The 21,996-nt window shown below is 49.7% G+C and overlaps 3 protein-coding genes and 1 long non-coding RNA gene across 8 annotated transcripts in view; 2 read left to right on the top strand and 2 right to left on the bottom strand.

The window, feature by feature from the left end:
• The window catches only part of IGSF3 (immunoglobulin superfamily member 3), a 128,456-nt gene extending 115,966 nt beyond the window's left edge, over positions 1-12,490 (top strand). For all 4 annotated transcript variants that reach the window (XM_086884094.1, XM_086884092.1, XM_086884093.1 and 1 more), the window contains 4 exons: positions 2,435-2,845; positions 4,454-4,861; positions 8,355-8,786; positions 9,522-12,490. In XM_086884094.1, coding sequence (XP_086740220.1) covers positions 2,435-2,845; positions 4,454-4,861; positions 8,355-8,786; positions 9,522-9,772 — 1,502 coding nt within the window. In that variant the 3' untranslated portion in view covers positions 9,773-12,490. The remainder of the gene's footprint in view (positions 1-2,434; positions 2,846-4,453; positions 4,862-8,354; positions 8,787-9,521) is intronic.
• LOC147654432 (uncharacterized) overlaps positions 1-21,996 on the top strand; it is a 749,593-nt gene that overhangs the window by 444,319 nt on the left and 283,278 nt on the right. The window lies entirely within an intron of this gene.
• LOC147654435 (uncharacterized) lies at positions 603-8,336 on the bottom strand. The gene is made up of 2 exons (XR_015285417.1): positions 5,189-8,336; positions 603-4,103 (listed from the first exon to the last, which is right to left on the bottom strand). It is a non-coding gene; the product is annotated as an uncharacterized LOC147654435 (long non-coding RNA).
• ADPRH (ADP-ribosylarginine hydrolase) lies at positions 12,823-21,747 on the bottom strand. 2 transcript variants are annotated; one of them, XM_023944850.2, is made up of 4 exons: positions 21,530-21,747; positions 20,032-20,378; positions 14,585-14,945; positions 12,823-13,898 (listed from the first exon to the last, which is right to left on the bottom strand). In XM_023944850.2, exons 2-4 carry the CDS (start codon positions 20,366-20,368, stop codon positions 13,511-13,513), a joined length of 1,086 nt encoding a protein of 361 aa, XP_023800618.2. In that variant the 5' UTR covers positions 20,369-20,378; positions 21,530-21,747; the 3' UTR covers positions 12,823-13,510. The 2 variants fall into 2 exon arrangements, with proteins under 2 accessions (XP_023800618.2, XP_023800614.2); XM_023944846.2 differs by lacking the exon at positions 21,530-21,747 and adding an exon at positions 21,047-21,423.

Below are 21,996 nucleotides of genomic sequence, written 5' to 3'. Positions count from 1 at the left end.
GGGAAGACCTGTGATTCCCTGCCAGGTTTTGTTGCTCCAACTGGTAGCAGCTGTAGAAGCGCTACCTCATTGATATCTTGGGGACTCAGTGCAGATGTGGGCAAATTCCTCACTGCTGGCTGCAGTGACTGCCAAGGATGGCTTGGAAGGATGGGGAGGGTGTGTGAAACTTAAGATCTCATTTTTGCCAGAGTTAATAAGATCGCTTCCCCATTACTCTCAAAAAGATTTCTTCCCAAAGATTTGCATGGGAGCAGGGAAAACTGCTGAGAAGCCATCTAAGAGTCCTTGGATGTCCCCAGGGGTCTGTGCTGTTTGTACACAGTGACAATTACTGTGATTATGGTCTGGGAACAAGCCCTCACTGCTTCAGTGGAATACATCTGTCATGTACAAGGTGCAGGTCTGTTGCCCCAAACACTAAAATCAAAATTACTCCGTGTCAGCCGTCCTCATTTTCATCTCCTGGAGGTGCTGCAATGTGGGAAGAGCGCTGAGAGGGGTGCTTGCCTCTCAGCAGCTCTGGTCTGTGTGTACCCTGGCTTTGTCTGGTGTGTGTGTGTGTGTGTGTGTTGATACTGAGCAACCCACCACACGCAGCGTGTGTATATACTGCATTTTAATAGATATAGGGCTACTGACTTAACATACACAGTTGCTATAGTAACAAAGGTTTCCGTAGTAACGGTTGCAGAAAATAATCCAGTACCAATTAAAAATAAACTGTTTGGAAAGGGGGCTGGGGGAGAAAGGAAACTGCTGAGAACCACCTTCTCCTTTATTGGTTCATCTCCTAGGGACTTGGAAGATTGATTAATGCTCAAAATAACCGTTCTTAACCAATGCTGAGCCAAAAAGGTGGGATGAGGGTGGGTGTGGTGGCTAAGGCTATTGTCCTGAAGTGAAACAAAGGGGAAGGAATGTGTCTGGGATATGGCAGAAATACAGGAGAGTGATGCTGACTCTTTACATTAGGTTGAAGTCCCTAGGGAGGAAAAACAAGGACAGTTTCCCTCCTTTCCTTCCTCCAGTGTCTGCATGCCATACCACAGCCACGGAGTCTTTATTAGCATACTGATTAAAGCCACGGGCAATGCAGGCTCCAGGGGAATGTCTGATGCGATACAGGATGCCTATCTGAGATGTGATAGCGCAGAAAGCACTGCTGTGGTGGGAGTTCCTCCCATTTGAAGTTGTTTGTGCCCATCCTCTCCCTGGGCACCGTCACTCATCACTTGTGCCGACCGGCATCCGAGGTGCCCGAGGGAAGCTGGAAGCAAAGCGTGATGCAAAGCAAGGAGCCCGTGCCTCGGTGAGAGAGAGAAGACAACATTGCTTCCTCACAAACGCAGGATGCGTGGGATGTGTTTCCAGGGTGTGGATGGGCACAAGTCCCCTGGCAGCCTTCAGTTGTTGGTGCCTGTGGTGCCACGCTTTAGTCGTGCCGCTTGTACCCGTGCACTCTTCAAGTTTCATTTAGGAGATCTGCAGCCTGTCAGCAGCAAGGCAGCATTCCCCCTTTCAGAGGGGAGCAGCTGTGTGAGGAGAGGTGAAGGAGGGGTGGGCCATGGTGGCAGAGCCACTGGGAGGAGCAGTGTGTTGGTGTGTCCAGCTGGGTGGGGGCTGCCCCTCTCCCCTGTCTGTAGCTGGTGGGGGCACCAGGGCTCAGGTGACAAGCACAGCGTGAGCACACACTGCAGTGGAGGCTCTGTCTTGTGATTGCACAGGGAGAGAGGAATTGGGAGACTGTGTGTTTCTCCTTGCAGGAACTAGAGCTGATGATTCTGCTGTATCATCCTCAACACCGTGGGAACTGCATTTGAGCTTGAGAAGCCAAGAGAGGTGATGGCCTGTGGCTTGTCCTAGGCTGTGCAGTTTGTGGTGGACTTGGAGCCAGATCTCCTGGCTGTGGGAGCAGAGCCTGTTCCCTGCTGATCCCTTCCAGTCTGGTGCTCTTTCTCCTTTTCCAGTTGTGCCTGCACTTCCCCCCCTAGCTATTGCATGTCTGTGGGATACATCTCACTGAGATGGCTGGCATGTGACAGCAGTAGGGTCTCATTTCATTCACTATCTCAGAAGTGGTTTTCTCTGGAACTGGTCAACAGCTCATTGCCCTGAGGTGCAATGATTTTATCATGAGAAAAACCACTGAGTTTGGGTGTAGTCGTCTTACTAAGTCTGGTGCCTTGGACCACTATGAATTAAAGAGTGCTTTAAAGGTCAGACTGTAAAAAAGCAGTCTCTCTTGTTGAGGGACACAGTGAGAGGATCCAGGAGTAGAGAGGGGTTGAGAGATTTGGTAGAATATCTAAATGTCTTAAAGGCAAATGGGACCCAAGCAAGAATGGACTTGGGGTCTACCCCAGATCCACCGAGTTTCTTGCCTGTGTTAATGACCCACCTCTCTTCATCCTTCTCCATTTCCCCCTGGCAGTGACCAAGCTGCAGGTGAGCAAGTCGAAGCGGAGCATCACTCTGGTGGAGAACCGGCCCATCCCCCTGAACTGCTCGGTGAAATCCCAGACCAGCCCCGACTCCCACTTTGCCGTGCTGTGGTACGTGCACAAGCCCTCGGATGCCGACGGAAAGCTCATCCTGAAGACCACGCACAGCTCAGCCTTCGAGTACGGCACCTACGCGGAGGAGGAGGGGCTGCGGGGCCGGCTGCAGTTCGAGCGCTCCGCCGCGGGCGGGCTCTTCAGCCTGACGGTGCAGCGGGCAGAGGTGCGGGACAGTGGCAGCTACTACTGCCACGTGGAGGAGTGGCTGCTCAGCCCCAACCACGCCTGGTACAAGCTGGCAGAGGAGGTGTCAGGGCGGACCGAGGTCACCGTCAAGCAGCCAGGTGGGGTGCTCTTGGCATTGGCTCCTACACACGGCCTGTGAGGTTGCCACCCTGTCCTTGCATCCTCGTGCCTGCACGTCCCTGCGTGGAAGGAGAGTTTTCCCCACTTTGATGTGACTCTTGTCCCTCTAGGCTGAGCTTGTGTGCCTTTCAGCATCCCCACATGAGGGTTGTCCATCCCCCATAGTCTGTAGGGCCACTGCATCCAGCCAGATTTCATTATCCTTGAGAGCATCTTGTAGCACTAGCAACTTACTGAGAGAGAACCCCTGTGTCCCTGCCTGGGAAAGCATTTTTATGTCTTGCACACAGTTTAATTTTACTCTGTGCCTGTATCCTGGCAAATGCAGGGAGCCTTGTCTCTTCCCTTTGCACATGGGGTGGGAATACTGTTTAATGAGGTGGGGAGCTGGCTGCCAGGAAAGGAGAAATCTGTTCTGTGGGTGGTTTCTGTGGCAGTGGATGACACTGATAAAGGTGAGCTGGTGGAGGAGCTAAATACAGCCCCCACAAGCTGGAACAAAGGGGAGAGGCAGGGAGGCAAGTACTGTCCAGAGCCTTGGTACTTGATGAGGAAGCCTGCCTCATCCCTGCTTGCTCCAGCTGCCTGTGTCTGGAAGGTAAAATCCCGCAGGCAGGATGGAGGCAGTTGGATATCGGGGCTGGAGTAGGGTGCTCACTGCATTTTCTCTGTGTGGATTTAGCTGGCTAGACACAAACTCTGTGGACAAGGGTGCAAGGGGGATGTTGGATATGGTCCCCAGTGCAGCTTTGCCTGGTCACACACGCAGGAAGCACATCAAGCCATGGCTTGCTGCCAGTGCCAGCTCCTCATTTCTGTCTGCAAAGTCCCAAGATGGCTGAGGGGTGGCCAGGGACAGGGGAGCTGTGACTGCCCCCTCCTTTGCTTTGCCCCCCTCTCTCTGGGAAGTACGGTGCTTGCTGCAGCAGCAGTACCAGGGAAGTCCAGACTGGCCCTGGAAAAAATTGTGAGGGATTTAGGAGAGTTCGACACGTCATTTCACATAGAAGAGCAGATTCCAGTCACCCTCCTGTGTATCAATGAAGTTGTGGAGCAAAAACCAGGGACATTCCCAAGGCAGCAAAACACTGTGTGTGACTTGGCCCTTGTGCCACTTCTTGTTTTGCAGTGGGGGTTCCCTGCAATCAGCTGTCAGTTCTCCATCTTGCTGGTTTTTTCCTTTTCCCACAACGGGGGCGGCTTACTGCTGGGGTGTGATCAGGCTACTGCCTAGTCCTAGGAGGAGAACAAGAAAAAAGTGAGGTGTGATCTCCCTTCATTAGGTCTCTGTGCACTTAGGACCTCCCAGGTCCTGCAGGGGATTGTAGGTTTACAGTTCCCTGCACTGGATGGGTCATTGTTGGTGGCTAGCCTGAGATTTTCTGAAGACCCTAAAAAACACAAGCCTTCTTTCCTTCTCCTCCTCTGTTTTTTTTGTCCTTTCCTTTCCCCATCACTTTTTCCTCTACTTCCTTATTTCTTTCATCACACCCCAGGATTGTGGCCATGCAGGAAAGGATTGTGGGGAGACAAAGCACCCTTGCAGCCCTTGGTCACGTTGCATTTCTGATGGGCTTTTCCCATAGATAACCGCCTGCAGGTCAAGCAGACCCACAAAAACATCACGGTGCTGGAGAACGAGTGGGTGACCCTGGAGTGCCTGGTGAGCAACCGGACCAGCCCCTCATCCCAGCTGCTGGTGGAGTGGTCCGTGCGGCGGCCGGGCCGCGCCGAGAAGGAGGTGGTGGCCTGGCTGAGCCGGCAGGGCACGCTGCACTACGGGGACCTGACAGTGCTGGGTGACCCACGGAGCCGGCTGCACCTGGAGAGCCCAGCCCCGGGCCTCTTCCTGCTCTCCATCCAGAACTCCACCGTGCGGGACAGCGGCGCCTACAGCTGCCGCGTGGAGGAGTGGCTGCTCGACCCCAGCGACCGCTGGTACAAGCGGGCAGAGGAGCTCTCCGGGCTCATCACCCTCACAGTCAAGCAGCCAGGTGAGTGGGATCTGGTGCCATCTGCCTTGAGCAGCCTCTGTCCTCCTGGGCAAACATGAATCACCGTCTGTCTGTCAGTGACAGTGGGTCCAGGCACAGGGCAGGACCACAGGACAGACCATGCTGATTCCTTTTTCTGTGTCTTCTTGATTGCACCCCTGCTTTTCTGGAAAGTGTGTAGAGCAAGTTCTGCAAATACAACTAGATGGGCTTGGCGTTTTGTCACTGCTGCATCTACAATTTTTTTTTCAGCACTTTTGGCAGATTAAATAGGGTAGGTTCCTGATTTTACTCATATTTTGATGGAGAATAGAATGGAAAAGCTACCTGTGCTTCCCAGGTGTGTGCCCCAGGGGCAAGGTCCTTTCATGAGAAGAGGGCAGTGGAGGCACACTGCTGAGTCCTGCTGAGCTTGCTGTCAACCAGCACCTCCAGATCCCGTTCTGCAGGGCTGCTCTCTAGCTACTCCACTCCCAGTTCTGCTTGTGCCTGGTGTTACTTGGACCTGGGTGTGAAATCCAGGCATTTCAACTTGTTAAATTCCATTCCATTAATGAAAGTCCAGAGCTCCAGTCTATCTAGATCACTTTAAGGCCTCAAGAGAGTCAGCAGCACCTCCCAACTTGATATTGTCAGCAGATTTGCTAATGTTACATTCAACTCCTGTATTCAGATCTTTGATAAATAAATTGAACAGCACCAGCCCTAAAATTGGACCCTGAGGAACTCCACTGGTGACCAGTTACCAGCCAGAAGTAGTCCCATTCACTGTATCCCTTTGAACTCTGCCCTTCAGCCAGTTCTTCACCCAGTGCACCATGAACCCCCCCCATCCCACATTTGGAAGGGTGCTGTGAGGGACAAATATGGAAAGCCTTACTGAAATTGAAAAACTGCATCCACTGCCTTCGCTTCATCCTCTGACAGAGCAGGTGACACAAAGATATTAAATTATTTAACCAGGAATTGAGGTTAGACTATCAGGTCTGTAGTTTCCTGGGTCTTCCCTCATGTCCTTCTTGTAAATTGGAATATATACTGGCCAGCTTCCAGCCAAAAAGCACTTCCCAGACTCCCTGGGCCCTTGGATGATGTTCAGGAGGGGTCCTGCCATAACACCTGATGAATCCCATCAGGCCCCATGGACTTGTGGACACTTGGCTCATACAGCTGATCCCTCACAATTTCAGAGTCTGCAGGTGGAAAAGTTACTGTTCCTGCACTCGTGATCCTCTGACTCATGGGACTGGGCAGCCCAAGGTTTATCAGTTTTATTAAAGACTGAGGCAAAAAAAACATTGAATGCTTCTGCTTTTTCTTCATCCCTATTAAATAGGTAACTGTCTTCAACAGGTATCAGTTCAACATTTGCTTCAGACATCTTCTTGCTATTAACAGCCTTAAAAATGTGTTGACACAGTACTGACCAATTTCAACTCTAACTGAGCACTGACATTTGTGTTTTCTTGTTGCATGTATGGACTAGAGCTCTGTAATCTTCCTGTAGAGCCTCACTTCCAGAGATCATACGATTTCTGTCTCCTCTTGAGCTCCACAAGGAGTTGCTGTTCACCTAACAGTGCTTGACTTAAGACACAGTGGAGTTTCTGCTCCTGTGCTTCCAAAAGGTGGTTCTTAAGACTGACCAACACTGATGGACTCCTAAATCCTCAAAAGCAGATTTCCAGAGTACTCAGCTAAGTTTTGTCTGTTTTAACAGCAGATAAGATGCAAAGGCAGTTTACCTTGGAAAATACAGATTCCCTAGTTTTTGAGGTATATGACTCAAGATTAAATGTCTCTCTCAAAGGCTGTAGGACAAATAACAGTACAGTCCTCCTTCACTGAGTACTTCCCAGCTTCTAAAGCAGCCACTCTCTGCTTGTTCTGCAGTGCTTCATGCCTGCCCATTCCAGCAAGATGTCACCCTTGTAACTGCAGTGGAGCTGGCAAAAGCCTGAGGTTCTGGAAAGATTTTAGTGGTCATTCCTGGCAGAGATTTGTACTGGGGAGGAGGAGCATTCTCAGGGGACAGCAGAACTCTTACCTGCCGCGTTTTTGCTTGGGAAGTTGCTGGCCAAAGTGGCTTGAGCAGAGACACCTCTCCAGGCAATCCCTGTGCTGTGCTGGGTTGTCAGTACTGCTCTCCATCCAGTGTGATAATTGCCAGCCCTGATGGAGGGGATGATGAACAGCAGGAAAAATCTCTGAGGCTCCTCTTGAATTGCAGAAGAATGTAGAGTAGGAAGAAGAGAGGGAATTGGGAGTGCACTAATTGAAGATTTTTTTTCTTAAAGTGCTTTGTTGTTGTTTGTTTTTGTTTCATAGCAGTCAGTACTTAACAAAATGACTAATCATGCTTGTGACTCATGTCTCATTAGTGAGGATCTCCAGCCTCATCTGTTAGGGCTATAATCATCAGCAAGGATGGGGGAAAACCTCTCAGCACCTTCAGACATCAGTTCTCCTCTTTCTGCTTAACCTGCTAAAGGTGAAGGAGGCTTTGTGTTAGTTTGGACAAGCCATTTCCTTTCCTTCCTCTTTTTCTTTCCTACTACCTCTGTAGTCCCCAAAATTTCATGACTTAACTCATTCCTGTTTCTGCTCAGGACTTTGGGAAGATGTGAACAGCAAATACTCATATTGCTTACGGCCTGAAGAGCTCTGGCCTTAATGAAGGTTTTCCTTATGGGACCATTTAAAAATTATTGGGCAGGTGCTGTAATGAGAAGCCCTGGTGGCTGACGAGAGCTGAGGGACAGCAGCCCTCTCCTGCAGGGTGTGCATAAGGGAGGATTTGCCCAGCTCTCCTCACTGGTGGAGGAAGTACCTCTGTCTTCAGTGAGCTATTGACTTGCCCTTCCTGCTCAGCTTCCACTTTGGAAAGGGCTTTTTAATCTTTAAATGAAAGCTTAGATCCAGACTGATAGGGATCCCTGGAGTATGTGCTCCCTGGCAAGATGACTAAACCAAATGTTAATTGCTCTTGAAGTCAGCCTTTAATCAACTCATCGTGGGTTCTGGCCACTGTGTCTCAGTTAGGTAAAAACATCTCTTTAGCCTTGCAGCAAGCACTAGAGGAAAAATAATGAGAGGAAGACTTTGGTAGCATCCTTGCTGTATCAGCGGTAGCTGAGGAGGAATAGCACATTGCTCCTCAGCACATGCACCAAACCTTGGTATCCTGACTTTAGCATGTCTGGATGAGCTGCAGCAGCTTTCTCCTCTCATCCTTAGTTGGGGTGAGGGTGGGCCAGGGTGGGATGGTGCTTGCAGCCCGTGCCTGTTTGACCCCATGCCAGATGGTACACGGTGAGGTGAGGATGCTGTGCCTGCGGGGCTGGCCTCAGAGGTCCCTGTGAGTCTTGGCAGGCTCCATCAAGCTTTTGGTTTTGCTTGGATCGTGCCCAGCACCAGAGTCGTGACAGTTTGTGTTGCGATAGGATGGTTCCGATGATAGCTCAGCTCTCACCTCTTGATTTTTTCATCTCAGATCCCACCTTGCAGGTGGACACAGCCACTGCCAACCTCACGGTGCAGGAGAAGGAGTCCTTCCCACTGGACTGCAGCATCCTGTCCCGCTCCAGCCCAGAGTCCCACTTTGCAGTGACATGGTACAACCTGCGGGCCAAGGAGGCGGGCGACCACGCGGAGGAGGGCGAGGAGGAGGAGGAGGAAAGGGAAGCGGTGCTGAGTGTGGGCCCTGATGCCATCTTCAGCCCCGAGGCTGGTCGCTGGGAGGGCCGCCTGCGCTTCCAGAGGCTCTCGGCGGTGCTTTTCCGGCTGACGGTGCTGCAGGCCGGCGGTGCCGACACCGGCAACTACTCGTGCCGAGTGGAGGAGTGGCTGGCGGATCCCAACGGCGTCTGGTACCGGCTGGCCGAGGAGGAGTCAGGGATGGTCGCTGTGCACGTGCAGGATGCAGGTGAGAGGAGGTGATGACTGTCTGGCCCTGGCATCCCCTGCATCCTTGGTTCAACCAAGATGAAAAGGCCAAGGAGTGAGTGGGGCTGGTGCAAGTCGGTGGTGCTGGTACTTTTCCAATCAGCTCAGTGGTTCTTGCCAGCTCTTGCTCTGCTTTGAGTATCTGCAATGCACTTAGCTCTGTACTGGGGCTGCTCACCCACAGCATTTACCACCTGGTGTGTCTCGAGCCAGTGGGGATGGACCTTGCCACTCACTGGGATTTAACCCTCCCCTGGGAGGGAAGTTGGATTAGCTCTGCACCAGAGCATAGTCTGTAGCACACGAGTTCTCACATGAACTCTAGAAGCTGTTGCATGGTTTAGAGGCCCCAGAGGGAACTGAGGTCATGAGGGTTTTGTGGGCCCTCAAGGGAGAGAGATCCTGAGGTGCTGCTGCCTTTGCGTTGCACCACCGAGAATATACAAGCTTTGCAAGGCTCCCTGCTTTATAAGATGCTATAAAATCTCCACCAGGGAGGACTCTGTCACTCATGAAACTCTTGGGGGGATAAAGCTGAAACATGCCCTGTTACATCCAGCTTTCTTCTGTTCTAACTCTGTTATTTTTCCCAGGGCTCCACCTCCTGCTTTGACATAGAATAATGAGCATCTGGTTTTCCATGTTTCTAAGGAAGTTTGCATGCCCTGATTACCTGAGAAACCATGAAATGTGACCACCCTTTGTCTCTTTCCAGGCTCCACGCTGCAGTCTGTCATCTGCTCCAATGATGCCCTCTTCTACTTCGTTTTCTTCTACCCCTTCCCCATCTTCGGCATCTTGATCATCACCATCCTCCTGGTGCGGTTCAAGAGCCGAAACTCCAGCAAGAACTCGGAGGGCAAGAATGGGGTTCCCTTGCTGTGGATCAAAGAGCCTCACCTCAACTACTCTCCCACTTGCCTAGAGCCACCAGTGCTCAGCATCCACCCAGGAACCATAGACTAAAGAGGCAAAGACAGCTGTAGGGACACACAGAGGGAGAGAAGCAGAGATACACCGGGAGCCCTGAGGAACACAGGGGTTCGTTGTTCTTGTTTCATTTGTTTCACTGTCTGTGCTCTGACACAGTGGCTGAGCTCTGCCCAGCCAGCAGGAACAGGAAGGTCCAAGGCTTCCTCCAGCACCTGTGGGAACATACCCCCTCACCCCAATGGACAGAGGCACTTGCTGTACATAGCGGATGTTCCTCTCGGACTAATCTGATTCACATCAGTTGCTGTCTTTTGGGCTGTTACTTTTTTATAATTTCTTTTTTGGTCACTCAAAGAACTGTAGACATTCCCTGCCTTCCACACAGTATGGAGTTCCCAGGGGGTATTTGGTCCTGGAGTGATCTCTTTGGCAGTAAATGTATATGTTTTCCAAACCAGACTGTTTTCCCTTCTTTGACTCAGTGCTTCAGTGAAGAAAGTCTTTTCTCAAGGTGCACTGAGCTAACTCCCCCCTCTTCCAAAACAGACAAAGCCAGGTCTGTCCCCAGTGGGGTTAACTGGGCTGTCTATCAAGAGGTCCATTTCAAAGACTGGCTGTAGCCTCAGCATCTTCTTGCCTCCATCTTACTTGTTTTCTCAGGAGGGAGCAATTCACCTTTTGGGAGTGTTCCCAGGTCTTGGAGAGACTGAATATTGAGCATGCTTGCGGTCAGGACAAAAGCAGTTTAGTTTGTCTCAAGGAACTGAAGGGAGGAAAGGAAGGACACCTGAAAGCCCTGACTATGTTGTATAGCAAAGCAGGTCCTTGTACGGTCTCACCAGTCATGCTCCTCCCTGGTGTCCCTGCTGCCATCTGATGAGGCAGATCTCCTCTGTGCCCCAGTCATTTGGGAATGGGAGGCTTAATCCAGTCTCTGAAGGCTTCAACATGACCAAAGTAATGACTCTAGGAAGGAGGAAAGGAGAAGCTCCACGGGTCAGGTTCACAGTCCCTGGATGGTTCAGCCAAGGAGCCCAGTAGCAAACATGCCACGTAGTGGGGATCTGCATATAAAAACCGCCACGTGTCACGAGTTTTCCTTGTGGCTGCACTACTCCCCAGTGTGAGCCTGGACAAAGCAAGGGGCCTGCAGCACATCAGCACCTTGGGGACTTCCCTGTCCCCTTGGCCAAGAGAAATCTTCCCCCTGCGTGTTATGTGCATCTGCCGTTTGTTTCTGAGACTTTAGGAAGAGAATCCATTTCTCCATAAGCTCCCCCTCCTGGCAAAGTCACCTGCTCTCGTAAGAGTCGCTGTGGCAGGAAATGCTGTTCTTTCTGTGAAAGATATGGCTCTTGTGAACCAAACCAGGGCTCTCGCCACGTGGGGCACCTGACCCCCTGCACTCCCTAATGCCAAGAACCCCTGCCCTGTCCCGTGGAGGAAACCGCCTCCTCCCCCATAAGCGTTACGTCTGGCGGAAGAAAATGTTTGCCAAAAATGGCCTTTTGTTGTCTTCCTTGATGTCTTCCTGGCAAATCCGGCCATTTATTTTTTTGCAGCATGGCTGAAGCCAACCAGGGGCAGACGGGAGCAGCCGCAAGACGCCCCTGCCTCACGTGTGAGAGGTGCCATACCCACAGCCGTTGTCCTCTCCGGAGGGTCGGACTGCTCCTTGGGAGCAGAGGGGACCTCAGCAGATGCTCTGTAGCACTAAGTCAGTTAGACCCTGATGCCTTGACGTTTCAGAGGTGGTGAAGCTTCAGGTAGGAGATCTGCACCGTGAAGCCTCACTCCTGTCTGGGAGAGGACCCACGTGGCTGCAGATCATCTTGTGCTAAGGCGTTTGAAGTTGGCCACCTCTGCACCTCCACCAGAACAGCACTGGTTTCTTCTTCTGCTGGGAAGCCCCAGTTTCACTCGTCCCTCTGTGAAGTCTGCCTCCTCGAGACATAAATGCTTACTGGCCCCAGCATATGCATAAAATCACACTCCTGTATCTGTATGTATCACACACCCGCACACTTGTCTTCCCTTTCTGACTAAGACGCCTGCAAAGAGAGGAGTGGGATGAGAAGTGAATGGAAATGAAGAACCGAGGTGCAAACAGCTGCAGCTGCAGCCAGTGGGTATTGTTTCCTGACTGTACTGTCTCCTGGACGTACTGCTCCCGGACAGGAACCACGACTCGCTTCAGCTTGAAGGAAGAAGAGAAAATGAAGTCAGCGGGAGCCGATCTTTCCTGGGAGAGCTCTGCTCTGCACCCGAGCCATGCTCCTCCTCGCCAACCTGTCTGCCCCAGAGCAGGGCTCTCCTGAAGGCCTGCCCCATGGCCCTGCCCCCCTGGGTGGACAGGGTCTCTTCCCAGCCCTGCAGTTCCTGCACAGAGCCCAGGATTTCCTGGGAAATGGCTCCCACGGTGGTCCCTGAATGTACCTTGCTGGTGACATTTCTCCATTGCTCTGGCAGTGTCTTGCCCAGTCTCAAACTTCTTTTGGTTTTTATAAGGCAGACTCTTCCTATATGAGTTTTAACACAAAGCTTTTCAAATCACTCTCTCTGTGGTAACTTTCTGTAACGAACCCAAGAAGAGAGAGACCCTGTCCATGCATGATGTGGAAAAATGTTTGGGATTTTTAAAAAAAGAAAAAAGTGAAAAAAAAACCAACAAAAACTTTGTACTATGTTGCACTAAAACATGTTTTATACAACACACCCAAGAGCTGTAGTAAACTGTGTTGAAATTGTGAATCCTATTGCTGCTGGTTTTTGTCAGCTTTTATTACGCCTTTCTGTGCACTCACAGCAGAAAGGTGTGCTGAGGCCCTTCTCTTGGGAACATTCTCCCTCTGCCCCTACTCCTTGATGCAATAAGTTCTCTCCCTACTATTGGTAGCACATCTTCTCTCTTGCAGCTGGAGCTTGCAGACAACTTGGCACCTCTGATTTCATACCCCATCCATCCCTCAACCCATACCATAACAGAATATAACATTTAACTGAGGCCTGTCAGGTCTTTTTACTGAATGGGATACCCTGGTTTTGAAATTGTTCTGAAAACAGTACTTTGCTGTGTCATAGTCTGGATTTGAAGAAAAACCTTATTTTAATGGTATTATGCATAACAAATGTTAAGCAAATTACCTTTAGTAACCTTGATGAAAATAGAATACAGTTCACAACAGAAGCTGATGTAAAATGCAACCTGTTAATTCTCATTACCCACTTTAGCCTTAAGTAAGGATTTGGGCAAGAGTCTTGAATTCCCATATCACTGAAATGGGGAAGTAACATGATGCATTCCTACCTGTATTGCAGAAGTGGTGTGGAACCGGGTAAAATGCGCTGTTCACACAGCTTTAAGGTCGGATTTAGGGACTTTTTCCACATTCATTTGAAACAAAAAATATCCTTTGTTAAATTAATTTTATAAGAAAGCTCTGTTATCCCCAGATACAATGGGCTACTTGTGCCCCCTGCTCCCCTTGAAGGAGCAAGATGCTGGTTTGGGGCAGCCTGAGTGGGGTTTTCTGCCTGTCCTGCTGCTGCAGTGCACGAGGGATGTCTTGGGGGACCATTGTGTGTTCCCATCAAACCACCAGCCCCAAAGTAGCACCGACATGACCTCCCCACTGAAGCTAACACACAGAGAAAAAGCAGCTCTGGCTCTGGCTCTGGCTTACATTCACGAGGTTTAATCCGGTGGGGGGTTGCAAACCAAGCAAGAGAGCACGAGACAGCCGCTGGGTAAGCGTCCCTGCCATCTCCTGCCTAGACGATGCTGTACAAGTCCCTGGCTACCTTCTCCAGGCGGTCCTTGTACTCCAGGTGGGTGTAGAGGGAGGGAGGAACCCCCTGGAAGCCGTGAATGACGCCCCACCAGCTGGCGGCGATGGCAGCCGTGGAGTCGCTGTCGCCCCCGTGGAAGAAGGCGCGGTCAGCCAGCTCTGTCCAGGAGTCCCCCGCGCCCAGCAGGGCGTCGTAGGCGATCATGGGCGCGTCGTGCCCGCTGCTGCCCCCCCAGCCGCTGTAGCTCACGGAGGTGTAGAACGCATCTCTCTCCTCCACGCCGTACTTGGGCGGGAACTTGGGTGATGAGACCCCGTCTGAGATGCCTCTCTCCGCCAGGTATTTTTTCCACTGCTCTTCGAAGTAGTACCTGCCAAACAGGATGGGATGGAGCGGCTGTAAGTTGTCCCCGGGCAGCAGCACACAGCTGAGCACCGCGCAGGCGCCAGCGGAAAACGCGCCACGTCAAGAGCCCCGAACCAGGGCTCAGCAAAATGGCAGGCGGCCCCCATTTGTCAAAACTAGGGATGTGATTTACAGTAAGAGGCACAAGGACGTTTCAGTGAGTGAGATTTCCCCTCCCTCCAGTCACAAGGGAGAAGGCAGCCCAGCACCTGCAGGATTCAGAGGCTCAGAGTGAGAACTGAGTCATCCTCCCAAACTCAGAGCAGCTTTACCTCTGTGTGTGCCCCTGCACACAGAGGTGCAGTGAATATACAGTCAGATTTGGTTATAACTTTCAAACTGAGCTCAGACCTAAGCTTGATGCTGTTCCCCAGCCCTGCTTGCCGTCTTTCACAAAATCACAGTTGCATGAGATGACAAGTGTACCTACTTCATACTGGATCCAAACAATGGTCACAACTACCTGACAAAACACAAGCCTGCCTTTTTTTTTCCCCCACGTTAAGGTATTCTGAATTGATTTGATCCTATGGCAGGTACATGCTGTCCTAGGAGTTTACCATAATGTGATTACTGAAACTTAAGTAAGAGCAGAGCTTGCCCCATCGTACGAGGCCTCTAAGAAATGGCAGTGCAGGGAGTGCAGCTCACCATTGCTCCATGTTCTCCTTCACGTAGAAGTCAGACTCCTGCATGTAGGCTTTTGCCTGTGGCAGCACCTCTATCAGCCTCTTCCCCCAGGCCACGGGGGGCACGCTGTTGACTGCATAAGCCGTGAAGAGGGCTGAGGCCAGGGCCCCCAGGTAGCCGGTGGGGTGGTGGTGGGTCATGCGGCCGCTCTCGATGCTGACTTTTATCAGGGTGTCCAGCTGGTCGGGGCGGTAGAAGCGCAGCCCGATGCACATGGCGCGCATGGCGGCCCCGCAGCCTCCTGCCCGCGGGCTGAACGGGACCCGCCAGCCGTTCGGCCGCTCCGGATCCAGCTTCATGGTGCTTTCCACAGACATGGCACCTGCAGACAGGCAAAGTCCAGGAGGAAGAAGAAACAGAAACATCAGCAGGAGATAGCTTGGGGATGGGGAAGACAGGCAGGGCAGTGGGGAAGAAGGCATCGCTCTGCACAAGGGATTTGAGCTTCCTTTTAAAAACAAACTGCTCACATACATATCCTGTCTTAAACTGCTGGAGCATCCTGCATCCTCCCCAGCAGACCCAATAAGTTTTGTTTGGGAAAATATATAAAAGGCCTAGAGGGTAGGAAACACTTCACTGCTCATTTACTGACATGGTCTATATTTACATTTTGTGTTATCCATAAAACATAGATATATACACCTAGATACACCTAGATATCTCTCTCTCTCTCTAAACAGAAAGTTTTGTCAGATCTCTTACAGAAGGCAAGTCTAGGTAACTGCTTTTTCACAGGACTTCTAAAGGCAGAGACCGCACAGGCTCCTCAGGAATTTTCCCATTGCCTCACTAATACAAAATGTACTGGCAGAAAATGTTTTCCAGCTCTCCCTTGCTGCAGTTGAAGTTGTCAGAAAGCCTTGAGAGTAGCACCTCTCTCACCTCAACACGGTCTGCATTACTGGCTTTACTGTACTTCTCTTCCACAAGCTGAAGAGCAGCTGTGCTGGGTGAGACCAAAGGACTATCCAGCTCACTAGTTCATCTCCAAACACTGCCACTAAAGGGTAACTACAGAAAGACTCCAAGAATGAGGCAAGCCCACCTCCATCTCTTTCTGCTATCTACTTTTTAAAGAAATCAAAATTAACTCTGCTTCTTCCAGTGCTGCTTCTTCAGACTAGCACTTGTTAGTCCAACACATTCACAGGACAAAGAAAACACCCCCAAATTTCAGAGCCCAGCCAGCTTCCCCAGCCAAGATGGTGAAATGTTTTGAGAGCTAAGCCCAAATGCTTGTGTGTAAAGAAACAGGTTTGGATCATTGAATTATCTTTGATTCTCTTCTACCTTGCTTTTTTCTCCTAGTCTTCTCATCTGGCCCAATCTGAAATACTTCTTTTCCAGTAGGAAGGTAATTCAAGGCAGGTTTCAAGCAGCTTCATTTAAGTTTTAATGGGTTGGACAACGGCAAAGGTGGACTCAGTAGACTAACCCCAGTGTGCTCAGTCCTCTCTCAGACACACAGGGTTAACAGCAGCAGCTGGCTGTTACCACTCCCCCAAAACTAGACTGTTGCTCCCATGCTTTGTTCCCTCACTGGGGACAGGTGGCTGGTGAACTTGCAGGTTCTCTTTCTTTTACTTTGGAAGTCAAACTAAATACAGTAAAGCAGCAAGGAAGAAGCCTGGTCAAAGCAATTTCACCTCAGTTTGCTGCAACTCAGTCACCGTGATCTGTGACCTTGCTAATCACAGCCAGGCACTGCACTAAGTCCCCTGCAGAGCTCTTGGCTTCTGCCCTTCCATGTACATGTTTGGCAGTAGGGTTTGGTTTATGGCAGCCTGTTTTACCTGCATTTACAGCACCCTTGGAATTGAAATATCTCCAAATCCATGCACAGCTTGAAGACTGGCTTCTGGACATATGCTAAAAATAACTAACAGCTGGCCACTTTCAGGAATAGTGTCATGTGCTGGGCCAAGTATCTTTAGCTCTGCTCGGACCAGTCACCACCAACCTCTAAGTGAAGTGCCTGTGAGTTTGCTTTTAGGGTGTCTCAGTGTGGGAACATGGTCAGGCCTCTAAATTTCATGTAGTTTACTAATTCAGTGCTGGCTGCTGTGTATCAAAATTGTTACAAGGGCCATCAGCATGATTTCCAACTTCATGATGACTAACAGAAAATTGAGGCATTTTTCTCAAAATCTCACCATACCAAGCATTGTACCCAATGACCTGTAACAGGACATTAAAATGAACAAAACCACGTTTTTAAAAAGCTGTTCCAACTACTCTCTATATTCTGGTAAAAGAGAACTTCTTCCAGGAAAACAAGGGGGAGGGTAGAGAGCACAGGGACTAAGGTAGCATAAAATCAAAATCTGAATAACAAAAGCAAAGATTACTCTTGCTGAAACTTTGAGAAAAAAAACATTTCTTCAGGACATGTCTGTGCAGGTTAAGACCACACACCTCAGTCCTTGATAAAAAGTAAGATTGTTCTTGCACTAATTGTAGCTAAAATAAAAAGGAAGATGACAAGGCTTTAAATAGAAAGAAAGACTGGTTATTTTGCAGTACAATTTGTTTGCAACTTTAAGCCTGTGCATATTATTTTAGGGGATGACTACTGATAACTTTCAAGTTATCAGTGTGAAACAAACCAGTGTATGACAGCTAAGACGCTTACGATTTATGAAGTATTACAAGTATTACTCCTCATGCTTTTAAACAGTTGAAATATTAAAAACTTTAGGAAGACTAAGCTGGAATCACATCAGATCTTTTTTTTAAAAAACAGATTTTTTTCAAAAAGGGAGTTTTTGAAATAGGAAGTTGTTTTAGATATCCTTCACATCCAGGTTAGGAATCCTTTGTATTAGCAACAGGAAACTAAAAGTAACCTAAGCATGGTACTGGTCTATGGGAAGAAGAAATACAAGGAAAAAGTAGTGTGTGAATTAAGGCAACCTGAAAAAGTTTCAAGAACTGGACTCAATTTTTGGGATAGGCTTTCATTCCACTTACCTAGACTCTTCAAGAGCACAGACATTAACAGCTGTTTGGGGTTGAACAGTACATATAAAAAAGGTGAGTTAAACAAACCACACAGTGGTAAGTAATTCCAAGAGAAGACCAGGACCAAAAGACAATTTTGAAGCAGGTTTCCTGGAGAAGCACTGTAGTTGCACCATGGAAAAAGAAGTATGTCTACATTTGTGTTGCTTAATTCATTGTAATCTGCAAGGAACAATGAATTTGGGGCTGTGGCACATCACAAATAGCAATAGTGGATGGAGGGATTACCTTGTCATTGAATTACTATCCCCAGAGTTCTCTTGTCCCTGAGGGAGTCTGCTGTGGCTGTCCTGTGACTCAGAACATTGTGGGAATCCCTTTGTTACTGCAGCTTTGGGTTTTCAGGTCTGGACTCCCTCATGTGAACCATCAATGTGACTTTCCCCCACTGTTCTAAGGAAATCTCTGAATTCTGTGTTGAGCAAAATTTCCAACAGCAACTTTCCATTCTCAGCTTTCAGGGCTGCAATTCCCTGGTGAGTACTTAGGCCAGAACAGCACCACGATGGGTTATGTTCTCAGTTAAAATCTATTTATTCTCAACTGCCAAAAGAAGTTAGTGCCATGCAACTTTTATCATTAAGACTTACCAATATGGCATGGAGACTCCAGACTGCAGACAGCTTTTCAGGGTATGGATTAAGTATTCCCTTCAATGGGAATTCAAGTGCTAAGGGTCAGGATTAAAACTCTCAGAGCTGAATGCCTTTCCTGTAGCTGCAGCAGGAGCAATTCTGATTGTAAGATGTTAAATTGTCTTTGGACCCACTAAACAATATGTATTTATTTTTTTACCTAGATAATATGACCTTTCCTTGTCACTCCTCTTAATGTCCATAGCAAGTTTGTTTTCAAATTCTTCACTTCCAAATGGGAACTTCTTCTGGGCATATTGCAGCTCACTTAAGTCACAGGAGTGCAGTAGGTGTCCTATTATCCTTAGATATTATTTACTAACATTTAAATTTTAGGTTCTTCTGCTTTTCATCTTAGGTTTTAGTCACCGAGGTTAGAGGGTGAAAATCCTTCACCATGCTGTGTCACTGCCAGCTGTGGTTAGTCCATCTTGGCTGGGGGAACTAAACTATGCTGCTTCTCCAAAACTGCAGTGAATCTCTTGGAAGTTTGATCTGCCAACTTCAGCTGTCCTGAAAAGCATCATTACCCCTTCCTAAATATTTTACTAGTTAGGCCACTCCAACAACTGGGAATATGGGTGTTAAAAAAAGACTGATCATTTAGTTCTTTACACAAGGATAGGAGCCCACTGTGGAAAGGTAAGCAGAATAAATTCCTGTTCAGGTTTCCAACCTGGTTTATTTTGGAAATGCACAGCTTCAGTACACGATGCTCAGTGGCAAGATTTGGCCTTTCCCATGTTTAATGTCAAGACAGAACACTCTTGACATACTCTGGCCACTCCAAACAAGTACGTCTAAGTGTACATACAATTTCAATGTATAAACTTTGCACAGGACTGCTGAATTCGAGTGTTTTCTGGATACTTCACACTTCCTGTGCTGGTCAAATTAGAGGCCCAACCTAAGCAGCTCCAATTTAAATGTAATCCAGGCACCCAGAAGAGCCTGGGCCATGAGCACAGAGGAAGATGGAATCCTCACGGAAGAGCTGGGTGAGGAGGGCTGGGTGAACTAGGAAACACACGAATATGTTGTATATATCTTGACTACTGTAGCCTGTCAAGGTGCCCTTCCTGAATAATGCCAGGCCCACTGCTTGTGACACAAACTTGGCACCACTGTGTCTATGCAGAAAAAAGAGATGATGGAAGTACAGGGTTTCAGAAAAAGATTCAGAGTTCAGAAAATAAGACTGTGGCCTGACTGTCCTGGCACAGAAAGCAGGAATGCAGAGCTAGCCACAAGTAGACTTTGGGTTTAGTAAGTGTAATTATTCCAACCAAGGATCTTTGTGCCTTTTAATATATTTTACATATCATTTGTTGCACTTGTAAGTTCTGTATTAATTCTCTGTTTAAATGTGTTGCTTAACACAGCATCTCAGGGTGTGCATTACAGTGGCTGAATGTGCATTTTTTTTATCCACTGAATGTAGGAATCCCACGTGCAAAAGCCATCACCCTACTCGATCTAAAGCTAGGCCTCAAACACACCTATAAAAATGTTTTGTAAATGTGGGCAAAACAATACCTTTTTCATCTAGTTCAGAGAAGCCCAAACCACTTCAGCTTGCCTTATTTTATTCTCTTTATCTCATCCTGAAACAGCTACTGAGTGTGGAACGCTTTTGCCTTTACGTGAAATACAGTTAGCACTCTAAACAGCCAAAAGCAGAGCTCCAAGCTGCAGGAGAGACATGAGTGACAGCACAGCTGTACCCAGACAGCACGATGGAGGAGTTACCTGGAGCCCTGCCCTCCATGTCATTCATGCACTCCTTGTAGTTCCTTGCAAGTAGAAAGTAGACATGTTGTAAGCGTGGGTTTCTCCCCGCAGCTACCAGCGCTTCGGCCGTGGCCAAGTGCATCACGGTGTCATCACTGACTCTCCAGCCTTGAATGCTGAAGTTGCCCAGTCCCCCCTTCTCTGCCAGCTCCTTGTGAATGACTGAGCCACTCTGCTGGAACTCCCATTTCCCGTTGTTATATCCCAGCGTGTCAGCAACTGCACTCAGCACCATGGATGCCACATAGTTTTCCACCTCCTTAGGACACGTACTTTGTCCCATGACCACTTCCATGTAGAAGACACTAAGAAGAAAAGAGAAGGACAATGCAAATTAAATCTTTCCCAGTTCAGCATGAGCTTGTCCTGCTAAGCTCCAGCAGGCTGGATACCCTGCCTGGCACACGAGCCTCGCTCAGGGGATGTATTTCTTCACAGCACATGGACGCTGTGCACCTACCATGGGTGTGTGGCAGCTCCTGGGCAGGCCGGCCCTGGGCCAGGGGCACCTGGAGATGTGCTGCTGGGACACAGGCAGCAGCCCAGGATAACGCTGCATCTTATGTACCCGGCTCAAAAACCAAAAACCAAGGGCAGGACTGCTGACCCATGTGCAGGCTATGTTACCGCAACCATGTTCTCCACCTTTCTGAGTGCATCAGCAAGCTCAGATCAGCACCCAGCGGCTTTTGTACCCTGGGTAAGGCGAGGCCAACCCTCAGGGCTATGGGGTAAGGTCTGGCTGAGCTGCTCAGCTCTGGCAGGGCCAGGCAATGGCGGTGACACCTGGCCCTGCTCCTGGGGCAGGCTGCTCACACAGACAGCCTCCCACTCCGCGAGTACTTCAGCCATGAAATACCAATCACGCCCTTCCCCCAGAAGCCCTCCCCAGCTCGGGGCTCGCTTCTCCTTTTCGCTTGTGAGGAGCGGAAGCGGCGAGGGCCGGCCCGAGGCGGGGCCCGCGGGTACTTACACAGCGAGCCCCCCGAGCGCCGCCAGCCCGGCCAGCACGGCCACCACCTCCAGCAGGCTTCGGGGAGCCCACGGGAACCAGTCCCGGGCCATGGGCCGCGGTTCGGCCCCCGCAGCCCTAGGCCCGGCCTGTTTAACCCGTCCCGGGCCGCTCTTCTCGGGCCGTCCCTCCGCGGCCTCCCGGGGCGGTGTCACCGGGCCCGGCTCCTCCTCGGCAGCCCCGCCGGGCCCTCCTGGCCAAGCCCTGCGGTCGCGGAGGGTCTGGCTGGCTTCCATTTCGGGGCTGCCCTCAGGAGAGCCGGGCTGAGCCCTCGGAATCGAAAGTGGCGCAGGAGAAATGAAGGGGACGCGCGGAAACGAACGGTTTCGTTTTAAAGAAAAGGCGCTGACAGCATTGGCCTTGAATGAGCAGCCCTGCCCCGCTGCTGGCTGGGCAGGATCGCGCTCTGTGTCTGCGCTGGGGACAGATTTCGGGAGGCCTTACCTCCGTTTTGGGTTATGTTCCCCCTCCTTGCTGCAGCTTGAGCAGAACCTCCAGCCTTTGCCGGGAATCTTTGCCCCTGTGTCTGCCTCCCTTAATAGAACCACAGAATTGCTACTGAAACTGCGGGGAAAACAGGAACTCTCTGACTACATCTTTTCCGTGTTAGAAAATCACGACATTACTTAATTCTGGCCAGGATGTGCAGTAGAGATTATGTCATCCACGCGTGTCCGGGTTGCGCAGTGAAAATCATTCCACCATACGTGATTCTTTATTAGACTTTTCACCTCTTTATACATTAAGAAACTCCAAAGACATTAAGGTTCATTGGTCCTAAATTACACAATACTTAGTATTCAATCTCCTGTTGGTTATTGATCCCTTTGCCTTTTGGTTATTCATCCCTTTTGATGCTGATTAGGTCCTCATTCTTTGGTGCTCTTACCAATCTTTTCCCAGACCACATG

Source organism: Cyanistes caeruleus, chromosome 3 (genome assembly GCF_971803275.1).
Source record: "Cyanistes caeruleus chromosome 3, bCyaCae1.hap1.1, whole genome shotgun sequence".
NCBI lineage: Eukaryota > Metazoa > Chordata > Aves > Passeriformes > Paridae > Cyanistes > Cyanistes caeruleus.
The sequence above is the reverse complement of the archived record's forward strand: the minus strand, read 5'-3'. Positions and strand labels throughout refer to the sequence as shown.

Bases quoted from the DNA above. Each gene is read 5' to 3' on its own strand.
- ADPRH (XM_023944846.2), bottom strand. From the start codon at position 21,321: ATGGAAGCCAGCCAGACCCTCCGCGACCGCAGGGCTTGGCCAGGAGGG. The intron at 20,379-21,046 runs GTAAGTACCCGC...TTTTCTTCTTAG, and splicing joins GCGCTCGGGGGGCTCGCTGT to TGTCTTCTACATGGAAGTGG. The intron at 14,946-20,031 runs GTAACTCCTCCA...GCCTGTCTGCAG, and splicing joins CATGGAGGGCAGGGCTCCAG to GTGCCATGTCTGTGGAAAGC.